Source organism: Cuculus canorus, chromosome 4 (genome assembly GCF_017976375.1).
Source record: "Cuculus canorus isolate bCucCan1 chromosome 4, bCucCan1.pri, whole genome shotgun sequence".
Classification (NCBI taxonomy): Eukaryota; Metazoa; Chordata; class Aves; order Cuculiformes; family Cuculidae; genus Cuculus; species Cuculus canorus.
In genome coordinates, this window is record NC_071404.1 from 67,345,493 (window position 1) to 67,364,344 (window position 18,852).

Below are 18,852 nucleotides of genomic sequence, written 5' to 3' on the forward strand. Positions count from 1 at the left end.
CCAACCCCCTTGCCATGGGCAGGGACACCTCCCACCGGACCAGGCTGCTCAAAGCCCCATCCAACCTGGCCTTGAATACCTCCTGGGATGGGGCATCCACAGCTTCCCTGGGCAACCTGTACCAGTGCCTCACTGCCCTCATCGTGAAGAAATTCCTCCTAATGTCTAGTCTAAATGTGCCCAATTTAAAGCCATTTCCGCTTGTCCTGTCACTTCATGCCCTTGTAAGAAGTGCCCCCCTGGCTTTCTTGTAGCCCCCTTCAGGTACCTACAAGATGTTTGCTAAGACATCCCTTCTTTTGTCAGATTTTTAAGTTTCTTACTGTATTCAGAGTTCCTACTTGTATTTATTCCAGTGGCGTCAGTCTTTCTTTTGCCCTTCCTTCAAATTCAGCAGCAGCTCGTGCCTCCAGACATAGGACTCAGCCCTGTGCTCAGGTTGCTTTGCTTCCCCAGCTTTAACCTGGCTGCAGTGCAAGTCTTTTCCTCCACTCCTTTCTCTTACAGGGGTTTACATCAGGGTAAATTTAGGTCACCATACATTATTCATGTAGCACACATGCAGTTCGTGTACCTGTCAATAATTTATTAAAGGCAGGATGGCTTCACTCTTGGTCACCCTTTTCAAAGCAAACAAGCCAGAAGATTTGGTTCACTCTCAAGTTGTTCATATTTTTGTCTGAAAACCAGTGTCTCACACCCTTTTTTGCTCTCTGCTGCTGGAGGTTTTCCCTTGCCCACACATACAGCCTCGTGTAGCGATTCCAGCTCATCTCTGCCAAGGGCATCCCCCCGAGAGGCAGATCTCCAGCAACCTGAGCCGCAGAGGAAGCCAGAGGAATAAGAGATCAGCTGCCCAGTGGCTCCAGTTGCCCTCAATCTTCTCCAATTCCTGACTCTCTGTCCCTACATGGCTTTGATTGGAGTGGAAAACACAGAATAAAGCTATGGGGAAACACAGTGGGAATCAGAGAGCTGAACAAGACCTGCTCTCCCCTGCCTTCACACTAACCTAACCGGGCAGCGAGAGCTTTTGAAACACCATCACGCATTGGGGCTGGCAAAAAAAAACCAGGATGCACGAGGAGTTTACCCTGTTGGGGTCACTAAGCAAAGCCCGGTGACATGAAAAAGGGAATTTGATTGCCTGAGAATGACAGGAGCTAAAAAATCATGTTTTCTTTATTCCCATCTGCTTTCTGTACTTTAGTTTTGAGCATTGGGGAATTTGGCTGTTGTGGTTTCAGCTAAATTGGAGCCAGTTTTGTGTCTCTAACTCAGTTGCTCTAAGTAATTCCGTTCTCTGAAAGCTAACTGCATGCTTTTGAGACTGTTCTCTAAAAGCGATAACGCAGGGCGTTGGTTTGCAGAAAGGCCAATGCTTGTTGTTATCCCTGTAGCGACCGAGCCCATCCTCGAGCTGTCGGAAAAGATCTGCACTGGCGAGGAGGGGCGAACAGTGCAGGTGACCCCACACTGACCAACAGCGTGTTCCATCCCATGTATGCCATACTCGGTGTAAAACGAGAGATCACGAGGTTCTCTCTCCTGCAATGGCCAACGTCCAGTGAGGACCTCGTCTGTCTGTTGCTCCTGACCTGCATCCGTGCGTTCTTGAATCAGGTTCCTGAGCTTGGACCCATTCCCTTGTGTCTGCTCTGCAATATTTGTAGTGACATAGAGTCATCGAGGGGTGGGGGCACAATCTCATATATTTTATTACTTTTTCATTATTTTCATTATGATTATTTCATTAAAGCTGTAGTTTTAGTTTCCACTCTGCAAGACTTTTTCCTCTCCTTTCCGCTTTCACTGGGGGAAAGAAAGAAGTCTCAGCCCAGTTTTGCCAATCTAAAACTATAATTGAAGGGAGCGACCAAACTTCGTCATCACAGTCCTGCAAAACTAAGCATAAGGTAAATAGAAAGATGCTCATCAGGGGACAAAACAGGAATTCAAAAGCACAAAGTTTACTCTGCAATAAAGCAAAAATTGTTTTCCCAGCTCAGAAAATACTTTCCAGTTTTATTTCATTAAAACATTGATATTGCAAGTGAACTGAGAGGCAGAATGATGAACATTTGGTAATTCCTATGAGATAAGTGCTTGAAAGGCACAATGTAAACAGCCAGAAGCCAACAATTTCCTAAAGCATTATAAAATTGCTTCTAGATGGAAAAGGCAAGAAAAACGAGCAGATAATTAATAAAAGACATTTAGTACATGATGAGGAGTGCCTGGATTTAAAGTTTTATGGGTTTGTGATAATGTCATACAAAGTATATCCAGCGACACAGAGATGTTCCTGCTCTCCGGGGCTGACAGGAATCTCTGTGGGGTTCTTGGTTTTGAGAAGTCCAGGAGAAAATACTGAAAAACTCCTCACAAACTCAGGACTTGCACTTACATGGGAGTGCTGGTCTTGCCCCATGAACCACCCAACAGCCCCACCTTTCTCATCCTTTTTTTTCCCCCAGATAAATGGCTTTTCCACAACATGAAGGCAAGATGTGAAGGAAGTAGGAGCAGAGTCTGGTTTTGGAGTGTTGCGGACTGCTTCATCTATAGTAGAGCTGAGTCGTAAACCAAGCAGGATTTCTCCTTGCCCTGCATCACAACAGCTTAGGCATTGCAGAAGCCAGGCAATGCGAATGAGAAGATTACTTTTATGCGTATTGTTTAAAAAGAAAGATTAACTTAAAGAGAGCGCCCCTCCTGACATGGCTTTGCCAACTGTATGAGCCGAACAGTTGGTTTTGCTTTGGTTTTAGAACATTCATTCACCTCCAGGAGCATCTGGTGAGGTTTGGTGGCTGCAGGAACAGGGCTCGCTAGGCAATTAATGGGCATCCCTGCAGTGTTTTGATGGACAGAACGACCACAGAGAGGTGTCGTCTTTCTGCTGCTGCACGTGGGACCTTCAGAACTGCTTCCAGAAACAGAACGACAAGGTAGGAAGATCATTTGTACCTGATGGGATGGAGATGTACTGGTCAAACGTCAGTCCTGACAGATTTATGCAGATAAAGTAACGTGTGAACTGCCAGACTACCTTATCTCCTCATAAATCTTCAGCTCTTTAACTTCTCTTGTAGACAACCATGAGGTGCTGTTCCCAGGAATGGAAGGGTGAAGTGTGAAAGCGTTAAAAGTTGAAGGCAGGCACTGCCCCTCCCATCTCACAAAAGAAAAATGGAATTACTGAGGACACTAATAAGAAAAGATGCTACTTTTAAAGTACTTTTTTGTAGGGTATGATCTGTGCAAAGCAACCCTTAGTGCCACAAGCTCCCTTTTCACATCCCAAGGGGTAAATACGAGGGTATTGCTGAAATCACACCAGTATCTCACCCCCCTCGGCCACATCCCCCTGGCATTTCTAACCAAACAGACCCTGCAAAGCTGCTGGAGCCCTTTGTGCTCACTGTAGACGGTGTTAAGATTACCTGGAAAAAACTGTTAACTGTCAAGTTCACACCACAGTGTAGGGGATTATAATGTTCCATCCGCTGCCAACTAGTTAATTTTGCTCCAATTTGTCAGCATTAGGATATTTGTCTGCTGACCAATTAAAACGAGGGTCAGGAAAGCTTTGTGGGCTTATTGGTAGGGAAGAGGCTACTGAGATGTGTTGTTTCCACCCCCAAAGCAGATTGGAGGCAACAGCAAATGCTTCTTTGTTCAGCTTCCCTCTCAAGCCCTTGTATTGAATCAGTGTTTCCTAAATACCCATATTGGGTCTTTGTAGCCTGGAAGAGCAAAGGATCTTTTTATATGTACATAAATCAGCTCGTAGGGTAGGAAACATGGCTCCCTGCCAAGGTGGTTCTTCTCCAATCCAACTCGGAAGGAAGCCACAGCCTTTCCCTGATGATTTCTCCCTTTTGCAAGACCCACGCCCCAATTTACAAGCCGTCATGGAAGGAGACAATCAGGAATTAAGGGAACTAGTCCAGGGATCGCTTGTTACAAAGCTGGTAGGCATCCACGGACGACGCTGAACCCTACAAGGAAACACTAGCACTCATTTACAAACAGAACTCAGCATTTTTATTCATTGATTGACTTCCTGCCAGTTTTTGATATTTGCTACCACCAGAGAAGAGCGTAAAAACACAGTACAACATTGTTAACCAGTTAGGAAGGCTGGAAGGGAAAGCAAATCCCGGTACAATTGCAAGTAACTTGGTGGAGTTCATAATTAAGATTTTGTTTTGAATGGATCAGCAATGAAGCAATAAATATACTGCTGCACTGAACCAACAACAGGACTTTCACTAAGTTTGTGGTTTATTGCATTACGGTTTAAACGTTATCCATCATCATACATTTGTTCACCGACCGGGTAAATGACACTTTTTCATATGCTATATGCTAAAATGGCTAAAATGATGCTGTAGCTGAACTAGACTACGACTGGTAGAGGTAGATATTGGATGGGCAGTGCCAGGCAGAAGTATTCTGTAAAAGTACTTTTTTGTCTCTTGTTACGAACAGTTTGCCGATGTAACGTTTTCAATTCAAACAAACACCTTAGGAAAGCCGCCCTAAGATGCTTTTGATTTCCTAGTATATATTTCTCTTCCAAACTCTTTGATATGGTCCCTTGTAAACTGGACAATCTTTGTCCTCCGATTTTTCTGCCATGATTTACTTGAAGACCAACATACAAAGCTAGAATCTTTGTGAACGTACTACTCTTTGCTCATACCACTCTAGAAGTAATACACGTTTACAGTTTCCTTGGCATAGAAGACGGCTCTTATAACATTTACAGCTTCAGTAATCTTTCTAGCAATAAAAAAGCTATTTTACACTTCATCTAAAATGGAATCTCTATTATGCCACCTCCACTTCAGTCTCCTTTGGCTGAGCTGCTCTATCAGTTGCTCCTTGCCACCCGCTCTCAGGGAGCCTCTGCCCGAAACAGTGATTAAAAGTGGTGTTTGTAGACTGCAGCTTTCATTTCCAGGAACTCTAATCATGACAACAAGACCGTGAGTTTTGTAGAAGCGTACACCCTTTGCTCCTTCCCACACCCACAAACAGTTCATGACTGGAACGTTTCTGGAAGCAAGAGCCTTTCCCCAAGTTCGGCAACCATTTCCCTCCATCTGGAACTTTCATTAATGAGCTTACAGACTGCTCAGTTCCTCACTGATCTGTAATCATATTCCATTTGCATTGCTTTACTCCACAGAATCCTAAAGCAGTGTGTTATGAGACAAACGGAACCCTTACTTCCACGTAGTTCGAGCTATTTTACATTACCACTTAGGTACAAACTGCATTTTTAGAGCAAAATTTCTTAGGGTGAGGAGAGGAAAGACAGGGGAAAAGACTTCAAAGCTAGCTATCCACCCAGTACAGAACACTTACAAAAACATTTACAGAGATCATGAAAAAGGAAAAGTAAAATCATTTTAATTCAGGTATCTTGAGCTGGATTATCAAGTGGTTTTGTTAGCATTACTGGCACATGTTGAAAGCGCGCCTGTGGCGGATGGGATGCTAGCACTGCAGGAACGATGGCACCATTGCTCCGACCCTCATGTTAGACAAAGAGCTTAGTTTTTCTTATCAGAACTGGCTCACGTGGTAGTGAAATTGTATTTGCATCGCTGGCTTCTCAGGCCTGATCTCACTCTACTCTCCTGAGTGTTTTCTTTCTACAAAGAATGACAATTCAATAAGAGTTAAGGCGCTTCACCAACTTTCAGGGTCTATTTTACAGCTGGAGCACCTCCAGACCTGGAAAAGCAAATCAAACATTACAGGGAGATTTAATAGTCTTATTATACATACTTCATCTAGCCCTAAAGAGCTCCCTGGGAAACTTGGGATTTTCTCCCTACGCTAGGAGAAAAATTGAGTGACAAACTTCATTCTGTATTCTGGCTGACACCACACATAAGGACATGATTCCTCCCCAAAGAACATGGAAGTATTTAAGACCTCTACTGAAAAAACCCATAACTGTAGAAGAATACAGAGGCTTTTAAGGCATTTAAGATGCAAAGGAATAAAATGAGTTACTGAATAGATCGTTTTGAGACTCTATTACTTTTTTTGTTCACACATGGTCTCCAAATGGAAACAGTGAGTATCTCACCTATCATCTTGGGGCAACCAACCACTCAGAGTTACTTTACAATTCAAGTCCACTTCTGACTCTGGCATTGCTTCATGCAATGTGCATTTGCACCATCTACAGCCGCTATCTAGGAAAAAAATTGTTTGAACTTCCTCCCCTCCCCAGGAAAGTTATCCATGGCATATGTCAACACCAGTGGCTCCACTGATGGTGGGAACATCCTTCTCCAGTGAAAATTATGAAGAACCGAACCAAATAAAGTCATTAGTAAGCCAGTGCTGTAGGTCACTCTGACTGTGACTGCAATCCCTGCTCGCCTGCTTTGGCAGACGAGCACCTGCGATGACTATTTTGGATCTCACCAATGCACGGCGCTCTGTGCTACTACTTCGCGAGACTCAATTCATTTCCAGTTCTTAGAAACTCTTCCTCAAAAGTGAGCATTGCATCTAACAGGAGAGATACGAAGATGAAGGAACAACTCCTTTGCCAATCAAAGAACCTTCTTCTTCAGGTAAACTTGACTCAGTTTAATTTCTTGGGACTGCAGTCTTCTGGAAGGGGATGAGGAACCTCTTTAGTCCAAAAGCATCATCCCTGAAGCACTATGGATGCCTTTCAGCAAGGTTATGAAGAAGCGTCTTTGGGGAAATCACAACAGATGTGTAAATGGAGGCTTCTGGAAGGCCCAGGGAAATCTCTTTTCTCACTTGCATAATGGAAGTAACTTCTTGCTTTTAGTTCATCTACTTAAACACAAAAATGGGCGGTGAAAAAGGAAATAATCCCATTTGTAGGTAGCACCCCCCAAAAAACCAGAATCTGGGGAAAATAAAATGCTTGATGTAATTCACAATCTGTTAAAAAGAGTGAGCGTTCATCTGCCTTCAGGTAAGCATCAGAAACCAAGAAAACGGCAGCAATACTCAGAGGCAAGGCCAAAAGCTCATAGCTTATGTAGGCAAGATTGAACCATCTTCAGTAGTTGCAGAAGACATGCAGTCCAAGTATCTCAGGCTGCAGAAAAGACTGAGACCTAGACATAAATACCAGAGTCAATTAAAGGCTCTATAGGTATTCTAGTCCCTAAAAGCCCAGCAGATTAAATATACAAATATAGCGATACAACTTACATTTCTGACATGAACTACACTGCAAACATACACGACGATAGTCTAACCATGAAAAGAAAGTGGTGCTGAATATACAAGAAATGAAAAACTGTTCTTCTGACAGTTAGAAAACTACAAACCCCGATAAGTCTTCCTGGATTTCTGAACTGTACATGTCAACCACTGAATTCCATGATGTGGAAGAGGAAGGCTGTGTATCCACGTGATGGGTACTCTGTAACTGAACTCCTGCAGCAAAGAAGGCACTCACTTTATAAGCTGTAGTTTATTTTCTGCTCTGTTTTATATGATGAGCCTATAAAAAAAAAAACATTTGAGCACTTATCTATATTAACACAGTAGACTTGTAGACCGAAGCTTGACCTGGAAAATGAAATTCAACATAACACAGGTGGAACTTAAAAGCCAAGTAATAAAGCATTCTGTGTTATAGGACTTCCCAGACATTCAGTATTTACATAGAATGCATTTGCACTTTACACTCAACAACCACCCATCAGCAGTGACATTATTAGTGTAACCGGACAGCACAGTAAGCCAACCCTGAGCTGCACTCTAGTGAACCCATTCATTTGCAAAGTACAACAGAGATTGGTTTAAGTATTCACACAACTGTTTTTCAAAACGTTTTATTGCATTATATTTGGTACCTTATGTTTGACAAAGGAAATTACATCTGTAACTGCAGGAATAAGAAGCTGGTCTGTTATTGAAAAAAAATCTTGGGCCCCTTAAAAGTTACAAAGTCTTGGGCTTGCCTGAAACAACTGAGCAAGAAATATATTCTTAGAAATGTAGGGCTTCAAGTATTACAAACCTGTGACACTGTGGAAAAGTTCCAGAGGTATCTAAACTGCAGCACTTTTTTATTTTCTGCATAACGTGAACAAGGCCTGCTGAGGTTTTAAACTATTAGTCTCTTGATCAGTCAAAATGGTAGTCAGGAGTTCTCCTCTTTGCCACTTCAAGCCATAGTATGTTCTCATTTTCTTTTCACTCTACGTGAAAAATGCATGCTATCTTTCTAATGAGTTGGTGCCACATCACAGTGCATAATTTTATTTGGTTCTTGCATTACAGTTTTAAAAAGTTTGGCCGACCTACGCTGATAGGTTCATCTCAAGAACAGCAACGTTGATCCTCCCCACCCTACCCTCCCAGTTTAATGTGAAGAGAGAGCGAGTTTGAACTGGTTCCTTCAGTTAAAAACTGTGGTGCAAGAACACCAAACTGATCGTGTACAGTGAATTTCAGAGACACAACAAGCTTATTGAACACACTATGTTTCTTAATTCTGCTCGATATCTCCATGTCCCAGCATCCACAACATGTTACGTTGCGGGTTTCTCTGTATATTCTGATTCACATTGCGTACTTCCTATGGACAGAACCATCCCCGTATCATAATCAGTCAGATGCTAAAGCCCCAACAACTCTTTGTGCTCAGTGAAAGAATCCAGTGCTAAAACAGCATTTTTGCTGTCTGAGATAACAGTAATCTCACAAGACAAATTTAAAGTAATATTTCTGCCACACACCTGCTCTGAGGGCTACACACCTCCAGATCTCATATAAATTAGTCTAAAAACATGGGTAGGGAGGTAAGGACAAGGGTTGGGTTTGGGTTTTTTTCCTTCAATTTTAGCAGCTTTTAATTTTTAAGAAACCGAACAATCTATATCCAGTAATATGTTAGATACTTTATATATATACTTTGTCAGCAGGATAAAAAAAAAGTAAAACTATTTGAAGGCAACGTTTTGTTTTTTTTCCTTCTGTTCTCTGTGTAAGTCAGAACAATTCAGCAGGTGCGTGACAAAAATATTATACACCAGATATGGTCCAATGTCATTTTTTTCCAATAAAGTTGTTCATATTTCATTGGCCAGTTCTTCAGGTTCTGCAGAACTATCTCCATTAACTGTGATCTTCATATCCTCTTCATATCCAGGGGGCATGAAAGCCAAAGCATAAGGGAAAAGCTTATGACAATTTGCTCTGTAAGTTTCAGATGCTTCTTTACAGTCTCCAAGGCTACCGTCACATAAAGCTTCTAATACCTCCATACAAGTCTAATTAAAGAGAAAAATAAAGAAGTGTTATAGCTTCTCAGACATTCATCTGAAGTTTCACAAAGCAGAAATTCAATAATACAAAGAGAAACTCCAAGTATTGTTTTCAGGTTTCTATCAATATCAAATGATGGTTTTTGAATTAGAGACAGCAAGAAATACCAGCGTAGTCTGATTTGAAACAATGCAGTTTAAAAAGAGATTTAAACTGCTAGAGCAGTTTAAAAAGAGCTAGAAATTTTGTCTGAAAATTAAAATACTCCTTTGTTACCTGCTTCTTACTTTCCTAAAAAAGAATCGATTTCTACTGGTTGGCAACCAAGAACTAGGCTTACTCGCAACTAAAGGCGTTTTTTGTTGCCTCTGCCCCCCTTGCCCAGATCTGGGATACACTGAACATTTCAGCTGTAGATAACATGCATTTGAAATTTTTGAGTTGACAAATAAAAACAATGAATTCAGAATATATAATTGCCTAATAATGACTTTTGTGAACGTGCTTTCAGATAGAATTGGAAGAATTGTAGAATAGAATTAAAATATAAAAATAGCATCAGCTGAATAACCATAATTAGATGTGAAAACATTTCTGGTAGGGAAGAAAACATGTACTGAAGTCTGTCTAACTTGTGAATCAACCCAAATGACTCAGGTATAGAATCACAGAATAGTTTGGGTTGGAAGGAACCCTACAAATCACCCAGTTCCAACCCCCCTGCCATGGGCAGGGACACCTCCCACTAGAGCAGGCTGCCCAAGGCCCCAACCAAACTGGCCTTGAACACCTCCAGGGATGGGGCATCCACAGCTTCCCTGGGCAACCTGTGCCAGTGCCTCACCACCCTCATCGTGAAGAAATTTCTTATGCCTGGTCTAAATCTGCCCCTCTCCAGTTTATACCCACTGCCAATACTCCTATCACTACAAGCCTTTGTAAACAGCCCCTCCCCAGCGTTCTTGTAGCCCTTTCAGGTACTGGAAGGTCGCTATAAGGTCTCCTCGGAGCCTTCTCTTCTCCAGGCTGAACAAGCCCAACTCCCTCAGCCTGTCCTCATATGGGAGGTGCTCCAGCCCTCTGATCGTCCTTGTAGCCCTCGTTTGGACCTGTTTCAACAGCTACATATCCTTCTTATGTTGAGGATTCCAGAACTGGATAGAATACTCCAGGTGATGCCTCACAAGAGAGGAACAGAGGGGCAGAATCACCTCCCTCGGCCTGCTGGCCATCACTCCCTTCAGGTATATCTGCAATTTCATAGCCATTTTTGTTCATGACTTACAAGAGAAAAAGGAGATTTCCTGCTCTTTTCAACTTGCATTCCAAACATGAGAAACAGACCCCGCTGAGCTTCACTAAAGCCCGTCAGCATTTAGCATCCAACCGTGCCGTGTATACTAGCATTAGCATAGTAAGCTAAGCTTTTTCCACATCTCTGATATTTACTGTAGCTTTTATTTGTTCTGTGTATTGAGATTAACTGTTCTGTCCTCCCGCTAAGGGGTTATGGAGTTCTCTTCAACAATCCCTTTTCCTCTCATTAGCCCTTTGCGACATTGGCATCCACAGAAGATCAAATATATCTAGAATTATGCCTGCAATGTGCCTTGAGACATCTGGTCTTTACTAAAGTTAAATGTAATAAATTCAATCTCTTTGCAATGAGAATGCCTTTCAAAGAATTCTGAGACTCCTTTAGATTCTCATTACTTTGGGGCACCTTCCGTTTCCCATCTAAAAGTTCAGGAGAATTCCAACTCTTACTTTATGTTGGCACCAAGAATGCTTAAATTTAACTTTCTCAGTTTTATCCCAAAGCTGTGTATATCAGCTTTATACGCTCCCGAGTCAGTAAATGCTTCTCTTGTCCCACCAAGATAACGCTTCTAAAACAACCAGGCATCTTTGGTTACTTTTTAATCTTTCCCCAGTCCAATTCCCAGGCATTAAAGACAGCTACCAGGCAAAAAGAGTGCTGTTGAAGGCAATTTGATTTTCTAAATCTATTGCTAAACTATTTTAAGCTTTTGAGAGTGCTCAAACAGTAACAAAAGCCCCAAAACAAAGAAGAAAATAGTTTATGAAAACTGCTAAATATGTACTTCAGATATAAAAGACATGAGTTTGCGTCCCATAATCAGATCAGCTACAGAAAGGATCTGAATCCTCATTATTCTAAGCAAGTTTACAACTCAGGGCAATTTGTCTATTTTTGTCTCTCTTTTCCACTCTCCGCTGTCCAAAAATCCTACTGTGAAATTAAAATCCTTCCCAACTAAAGTTCTGTCAAACCCAGTGTATTTCCAACTGGATGGGTTTGGGAAAATGCTGATTTTTACCCACAAAAGAATAATTTCACTAGAATGCTCAGCAATTTTACTTGCAATAGATATAAAAAATTCTTAGACTCCCCAGACATAAAGAACACACTAAAGTGCCCAGGGAGCAGAGAGAAACAAAATGTCCTGAAGTCTGTACACCCTGCCAAGGAATCTCTCTAATACTTAATTAAATTGGCATCACTGTGAGTGTCCTGCACAAGGAAACCGTTTGACTGGGATACAAAAACAGTTTAGAAAATACTAGAAAAAAGAAAAGACATTTTATTCCTTCTCTGCCCTGGCAGGCAAGGTTCTGCCAGTGTGCGGTCATAGGAAGAAATAGAAGGTGTTTATTAATTCCTTGTAAGAAACATTTAAAGACACTAAAAAAAAATTACCTGCTCTTTTAAATCAATACTTCAAATTTAATTGAATTTCAATTCAATACTTTGAATCGCAAGTCAGAACCAACAGCATTCCCAGACAGAGGTGGGGAAAGGGGCACGGTGTTCGTGGCGCAGGGAGATTATTCTATGACCACCAGAACGGAGCAGAACTGCAAAATTTGGTAAACTTTTTACTTAACTACATACTAAGGCCAAAATGTGCATATGTACTTTTTATTAAAACTAAGGTAATTCACACAGCTTGCAGGGGTGAATAGGACAAAGCTTTCAGGGAGTCTGAGTAATTCCTACGTCAATCTTTTTCTTCTGAACAGTCACCCATAACAGCTGAAGCTCAGACACACTACAATCTTTTGTTGGGGAGCTTTAGCATCTTTGCCATGTCAATTCTCTTGTATTCAATAAGCTTTCCCATTACTTGTGGCAATACCATGGTTCCTGCTGCTGCCTAGCTCTTTTATGACAAAACTAAAATAATTTAAATGTATGAAAAGACATTAAATGTTTCAGTTCAGATAAATCTGATACCCCTTTCTCTCACATAACAAGTCAACCTCCTTACCATAAGGCACAGCAATCATTTTAGCCTCCTCTTACCTTCGTAATTTGCATAAAGAAGTTTTTTACAATTTATAAATATCTGTTACCTGTAGATTTCTGTTAATAAGGGATTCATCCAGGGTCATTGCCAGCTCCACTGCCCTTTTCTGACTGGAAGGATCTAAATAGTACATCATTTTGGCAGCTACAGGAGAAAAAACAAGCTTCATCACCCACTGGATGACCAAAAACCATCTCACATACAAACATAAAATGGAGATAATACAATTTAAGTGGTGATAATGAATCCGACAGTAGCAGTTCAAAATGGAACCACCTGGAGCATTAAAAGCTTGACACCTGAGCAAGCAGAAAGGCAGCTTAAAGTCTACTATTAGGTGCTAGCACCAAACATTAAAACAAATAGGCATGTCTATACTGCAGGATAGGAGCATTTAACAGTGTGCTGGGGAATCCTAGGCAGTGAAGATACATCAAACCTGCTGCAACACACCACAGTTCCCTCCAGCACCGCTGCTCACATCCCCTTTATACAGAACCCAGCGCATGGAAGAGATGTGCACACAGAGCTTGTTATAATATGGTGTCAGGACACAACCAGGACATAGTTCCAAGTCCCACAGCACAGGTATAACTGAAGGGACTCGAAACCAGAAAAGATGCACGAGTGAACTCCCTGCTTTTTGTGGCCAGGCCTCAGCCCAGACTGAGCTGCAACAGTAATGCTGCTCCTCCGAACAAGTTTAAATCCAGTTTCCTACATGGTATCCACTGGACTATGTGGTCACTATTGACAGATAGCCTTTCGTGACAGATAAATAGAACCATCAATGCTCGAAAGCATTCCAATAGCTCTGAGTCGTACCAAGTTTGCTGAACACAGTACATTTTTCGTGGCATATCTTCAAATACACATATCAAAACACCTTTGCAACTTGGAAATACTACTTTGCAAACCTTAGCTCATACAAACTACATCACAGATGCATTAAATGCATTTTCAGTGCTACCATAGATTCAGCATGCATCAGAAATGGAAACAGTGCATAGAAGTAGAAAAATTTGTATTTTAGCAACACAGTGAAATAATTAAAGAAAACCACAGACAAACTGGTGGTCAGGTTGTCACAAAAAACACAAATTGAGGAGAAAGCACTCCTGATGGAAAGAGTGATTTTTGCATCACTAGTGCTGAAACTGAGATGCCACTGCTAGATAAGTACAGAAGACAGAGAAGTGGGGCAGGAAAAGGATAAAGGCAAAATACCTGATAACCTATGTGGTAGTGAGTCATAGTTCTTCTTAAGGAAAGCTTCATTGAAGTTCTTTGGATTAGTTGCTCCAAAAAGTCGATTCATTTCTTGGTTCAACACTGTTCTAACTGCATCGGGGAGATCCTTACTTTCAGATACTGTTGAATTCAAAAAAAGAATTTAAACGAAGTAAGCACAGGTAATCACACTAAAATCTACTTTATGCATTTCTTAAAATATTTGTCATGCTTACATTGTTAACATAACAGAAAAATCTCAAAACAAGATGGATGAAATCTGAAAAGGTAAATAACTCAATCCGGTTGAAAAAAGCTTAACTGTGACAGTTTTCTGATGCTTAGAAAAAGCCAAAGCCTTTTTACTCCTGTACACTCTCCCCTTTACTGATTAAAATTTATCAGGCTCAAAGACTGAGGCTGTACCAGGCTGTTCTTAGATGTATCTAGCCTGTAGCCATCAAAAGGATGGGTGACATTTGGGGCAAGGAGAGAGAATCCAACTTCCTAACAAAAAGGACAGAATTCTAAGCCTTTGCCAGCAGAAAAACAAGATTCCTCAGCTCTGCAGTTTCCATTTCTTCATTCACTCACTCTTTCAGGGTTTCATCGTACTACTCACAGTCTTCAAAAGACTTACTAATACTTGTTGGAATAACTACTAAATCCAGCTGCAGTCGTAATGAACACAATTTTAGCATGAATCAGTTGTTTAAAAAGCTTCCTAAAATGTGTAATAAATATTTTGAATTAATTGTGCTGACAGTCTATAAACTAAAAAGCAATGACTGTGTGCAGGTTAAGCATCACCTGGAAGCACGTGCAGATGAGGGAAGTCATGCCAGACAGACACATACCGCTGCTGAAGAGATGAATCATACACTCATGAAGCCAAGGATGACTAGAATCAATAGCAAAGGCTCTCTTCACAGACTGAAGCATCAGAAGGAACTTCTCTGGAAAAGAAAATGTTGGCAAAACGTTGGTCAAAACCCTGTGCCTGGAACTGACTGCATCACGTTGCAAGATTACTTAGTGTTTGAAATTCGAATGGTCAGAAGAAACTAAAGCTGAGTGTACTGCAACAGCCCCCCCATTTTTTTAGTGTGTTTATTTAACCAGTGAATTAAGTCTGTTAAACTAGTTAAATCAGTTTGAACATAAGTTCTTAAAGTGTAATATTTAACTGATACAAGAATTCAAAAGACCAATGTTTATAAAAAGACCAGTACGCCACTTCCTTGTAGTGTGCAAGGAGGAATTTCTTCACGATGAGAGTGGTGAGACACTGGCACAGGCTGCCCAGGGAAGTTGTGCCTGCCCCATACCTGGAGGTGTTCAAGGCCAGATTGGATGGGGCCTTGGGCAGCCTGATCTAGTGGGAAGTTTCCCTGCCCATGGCAGGGTTAGAACTAGATGATCTCTAAGGTCCCTTCCAACCCAAACCATTCTATGATCCTATGTGTAATTCTGCAAACAATAGATACAAACAAATAACCAGAGCAAATGCAAGCTAGGAGAGCTACCTACAGTCTCATCGCTTAAGAGATTTAAACACAGCAAAGAATGTGGGCAATTGCCAAACGTTCAAACCATGGGTTTTCTCAAAGTTCTCATGGCTGGGGTCAGTCGCATGAAAACTTGCGTCTTTTGATAGTGTCTGACTCCTATCTCGCCAATAACTTTTGCTTACATTCCAATACCCATCTTTAGAAACACAAATTGCTTGCTTGCTTTAAGCTTTCTCACCTACCTTTTCGAAAATAAATCTCAAAGGCAAAAAGATGTGTCTCTATTCTGTTCTTCACTAAATTCTTCAGGGGTGTTAAAAATTTAATGGCTTCTTCCAAAGGCGCTTCGACCTATGGATTCAAGGAAGTGATAGACAAGTAAAGTTTAAACCTAATGACCCTACAGCAACAGAACTAGCTATTTCTGAGTCACATTGGAGTTACTCTTATAAGGCAAAGCATAAGATGCTTAGAACCTCTTCCGTTATGAATTTTGCATCTTTCACTCAATATTAGTGTCTAAACACAGACCGTCAAGTTAAAAAAACTGCTTTGTGATGGTTACAAATCACATTTTGGTACTGAGCTACAAGTCTCTGCTGTGTCTTACATCAGCTGCAGCCAAACCTCCATTGTAATGGGCCGTACGGCTCCTTGTACCGATCTACACACACGGGCCTGATGTGTTGGTAAAGGACCACTCAACACGTATGACAGTCTGTTCATGTGAACTTCAGACAGGTTCCTGAAAACTGCCAGGCCACAGTGACACTCCCAGCCAAGATACTAACAGCACGCTTGAAGTAACTGGATATTGATCCTGGTCTCCTGGTCTTAGCTAGTGTAAACTCGTAAATGGACAGCTCTAACACAAATGAATTCTGTGCAAGGATTCTTTACAGACATATCTCTTGCACCTGGAGGTTTGGCATAATTCAAACATGAACTGTCTGTTATTCATGTTTACACTTTTACGAGCATAAGCTGCTCTCCAGGGGTAAGATAGAAAATTTAATTTTTGTCTGTCAATAACATTTTAGTAACATCGAAGGAATACACTTCATTGCAAATAACCGGATGGGCACCTTATGGAGTTCCTGTGAACCATATGCTACAGCAGTTTTCATTAAAAAACCTGCATTGTTTACACGTGCTGTTAGGACTCTGCACACAGCAGTCACAACCATGCACTTAAACTATTTGGAACCTATAATAAATTGGTTTTCAAAGTTATGCTTTTAATGCTAAAGCTACATATCCAGTCTCGGACCAACTGTTTCAGATAAACTGTTTCCAGGCGACCAACTATGCCTTCTGGCATTAGGAACCAATTAAATTCAGAAGTGTCCATATTATGATTATGGTATAAAATTTAGAATATAAATAGGGATGGTTTGCCAAAGAAATGCCCTATACAGTTGCAACTACCCCCTATAACCTTGATCAAGGACTGCCTTGATTTTCCTGGGATATACCATGAGATCCCTCTGCTCCACATCTCAATTTCAATACATGCCATCGCGACCATTTCAATCTTAACCAGCGCTGCAATTAGAGCTGCTTCTTGTACCCAGCGAGCCAAACAATGGGAATGTTGACAATATCCTTAAATGACCAGTCAAGATTTGTAAGTAATTTACTTCCCAGCTACAGACTAAAGTTCACTAAGGGTTTAAATACCACCCTCAAGAGCCAACAGTATTCATTATACGTGTAATGTGAAAATACCCAATACTGGACCTATTAGTACTTGAATACTGTATTACTATCACTATAAATTAATTTTCCCCATCTCTCTGTATTATTTCATTACCTTTTCCCACATTTTCCAAGCCTTTTCCCGCTCCTTACAGGTACAAGTTGTAGCAGAACAGTCTGCTGGGTTACCTCCCCTTTCTGTATCTCTACTGTTCTCAATCCAGATCTCAAAATCCACAGCCTATTACCATTTCCAAACACCTTCTTTATCCATTTCCCACCCCCCACATCTGAAACAAATGCAAACAAATGCTGTTAAAGCACTCAATGTTTCAGTGTCTCCTCTTTCATGGGTTATCTATGCTTAATAAAGAAAAAAATATTATGGGATGTAAAGAGTGAATGATAATCACCTTACACACAGAATAGAAAGACTTCCATCCGATCAACTAGAAATAGGGTATAATCAACAAGTTAGTGCAATACACACATGAAGATAGTTCCACCTGTAGCAAGTGTCTATGAATTCAATAGCTGCTTTTGAGAACTAGGCACAAAAGCTGTGATTTCATCACATCACTGACAATATATCCAAAAAAACCCTATTCTTAGAATTCTTTTTAAAATGCCATCTGTGAAGAGAAGCCATACAAAAAATAAACAGGTTATTTGCATGGCTTTCAAATCATACATGTGTTCACTAACTCTTCTAGAAGTTTCTGTTACTTTATTATTGCATTAGTAAGCACCTTTGCCAATTTTTCAGGGATAAGTTCTTCTTTCGGTCCTCCGATTTCTTCATCATCATCATCCTTCTTCTTTTTCTGATTCCTCTGTTGCTTCTCTTTCTCAGCATTCTTCTTCTCTTCCTCCAGCTGTGCTTTTTTTTGTGCTCTTCTCTGCTTATTCCGTAGCTTCTTTAGCTCCTTGTCAGACATATTCGCTGCAGACATGCAAAGGGCAAAACCAGATAATGTTGATGTCCCATATTAACAGTCTCAATCAGTTGCCAGATACCATCTTTCTTAAACCATATCTACTAACTAGTAATGTTGTCACTACTATTGATAGATTTTTTTTTTCCACAGTCCATGCTGCTGCTTCATAATTCACAAATTCCTTTGTGAAATCAGAGCGACAGGAATTAAAACAACAGTATAACAAGCTGAAGGCAAGATAAAGCAAGTACTGTACAACTCCACAAACCCAGTGCCAGGAGTAAAACTGCACACCAATACACACCGATCTACTCCTTAGGCATTATTTAACACAAGTTGTGTTTAACGTAGTAATTAAACGGTCTAATAAAAATCAGGTGAAACAGTCGTAGTTCGTAACAGACAGTTCCAGCTTTGCTTTTAACGCCCTACAGAAAACCTACATTTGATTCATATTCAGATCCCCTTCTCCCTCCAATTAAGGCATGGAGAATTAATTTTTAACCCACCAGTAAGCACCTACAAGAAATTCTATTACATTTTTACTTGTCTTAATTTGAACCTGAATGTGAACACAAATGAACTGTGATGAGAAATACTGAATCTTGTTAAATTCCTCTTGAAGGATTTAACAGCCTCTCCTCGTAACATTTGAGATGCCCCAACTCACAACCACTTACGTTGCTCTTCAATGAGAGACAAAAGGAAAAAAGATGCATTGATGGATTTAAATGTTATCACATCAGAAGTAAGAGATAAGATTTACGTTGCTACCTACGTAAATTTTTGCACACTGACAAAATGCTTAGAAAGAGCTACCACCAAGCAACACCTGCTTAAATGTTATTT

At 40.8% G+C, this 18,852-nt stretch overlaps 1 protein-coding gene across 2 annotated transcripts in view; it reads right to left on the reverse strand.

The window, feature by feature from the left end:
- Positions 1-8,985: 8,985 nt before the first annotated feature.
- Positions 8,986-18,852, reverse strand: part of NAA15 (N-alpha-acetyltransferase 15, NatA auxiliary subunit) — a 39,768-nt gene continuing 29,901 nt past the window's right edge. Inside the window, exons 15-21 of one of the 2 annotated variants that reach the window (XM_054065191.1) lie at positions 17,815-18,008; positions 17,479-17,514; positions 15,610-15,718; positions 14,714-14,812; positions 13,854-13,997; positions 12,673-12,770; positions 8,986-9,299 (exon numbers count right to left, since the gene is read on the reverse strand). In XM_054065191.1, coding sequence (XP_053921166.1) covers positions 9,099-9,299; positions 12,673-12,770; positions 13,854-13,997; positions 14,714-14,812; positions 15,610-15,718; positions 17,479-17,514; positions 17,815-18,008 — 881 coding nt within the window. In that variant the 3' untranslated portion in view covers positions 8,986-9,098. The remainder of the gene's footprint in view (positions 9,300-12,672; positions 12,771-13,853; positions 13,998-14,713; positions 14,813-15,609; positions 15,719-17,478; positions 17,515-17,814; positions 18,009-18,852) is intronic. The other variant, XM_009569041.2, reaches the window with a different exon arrangement.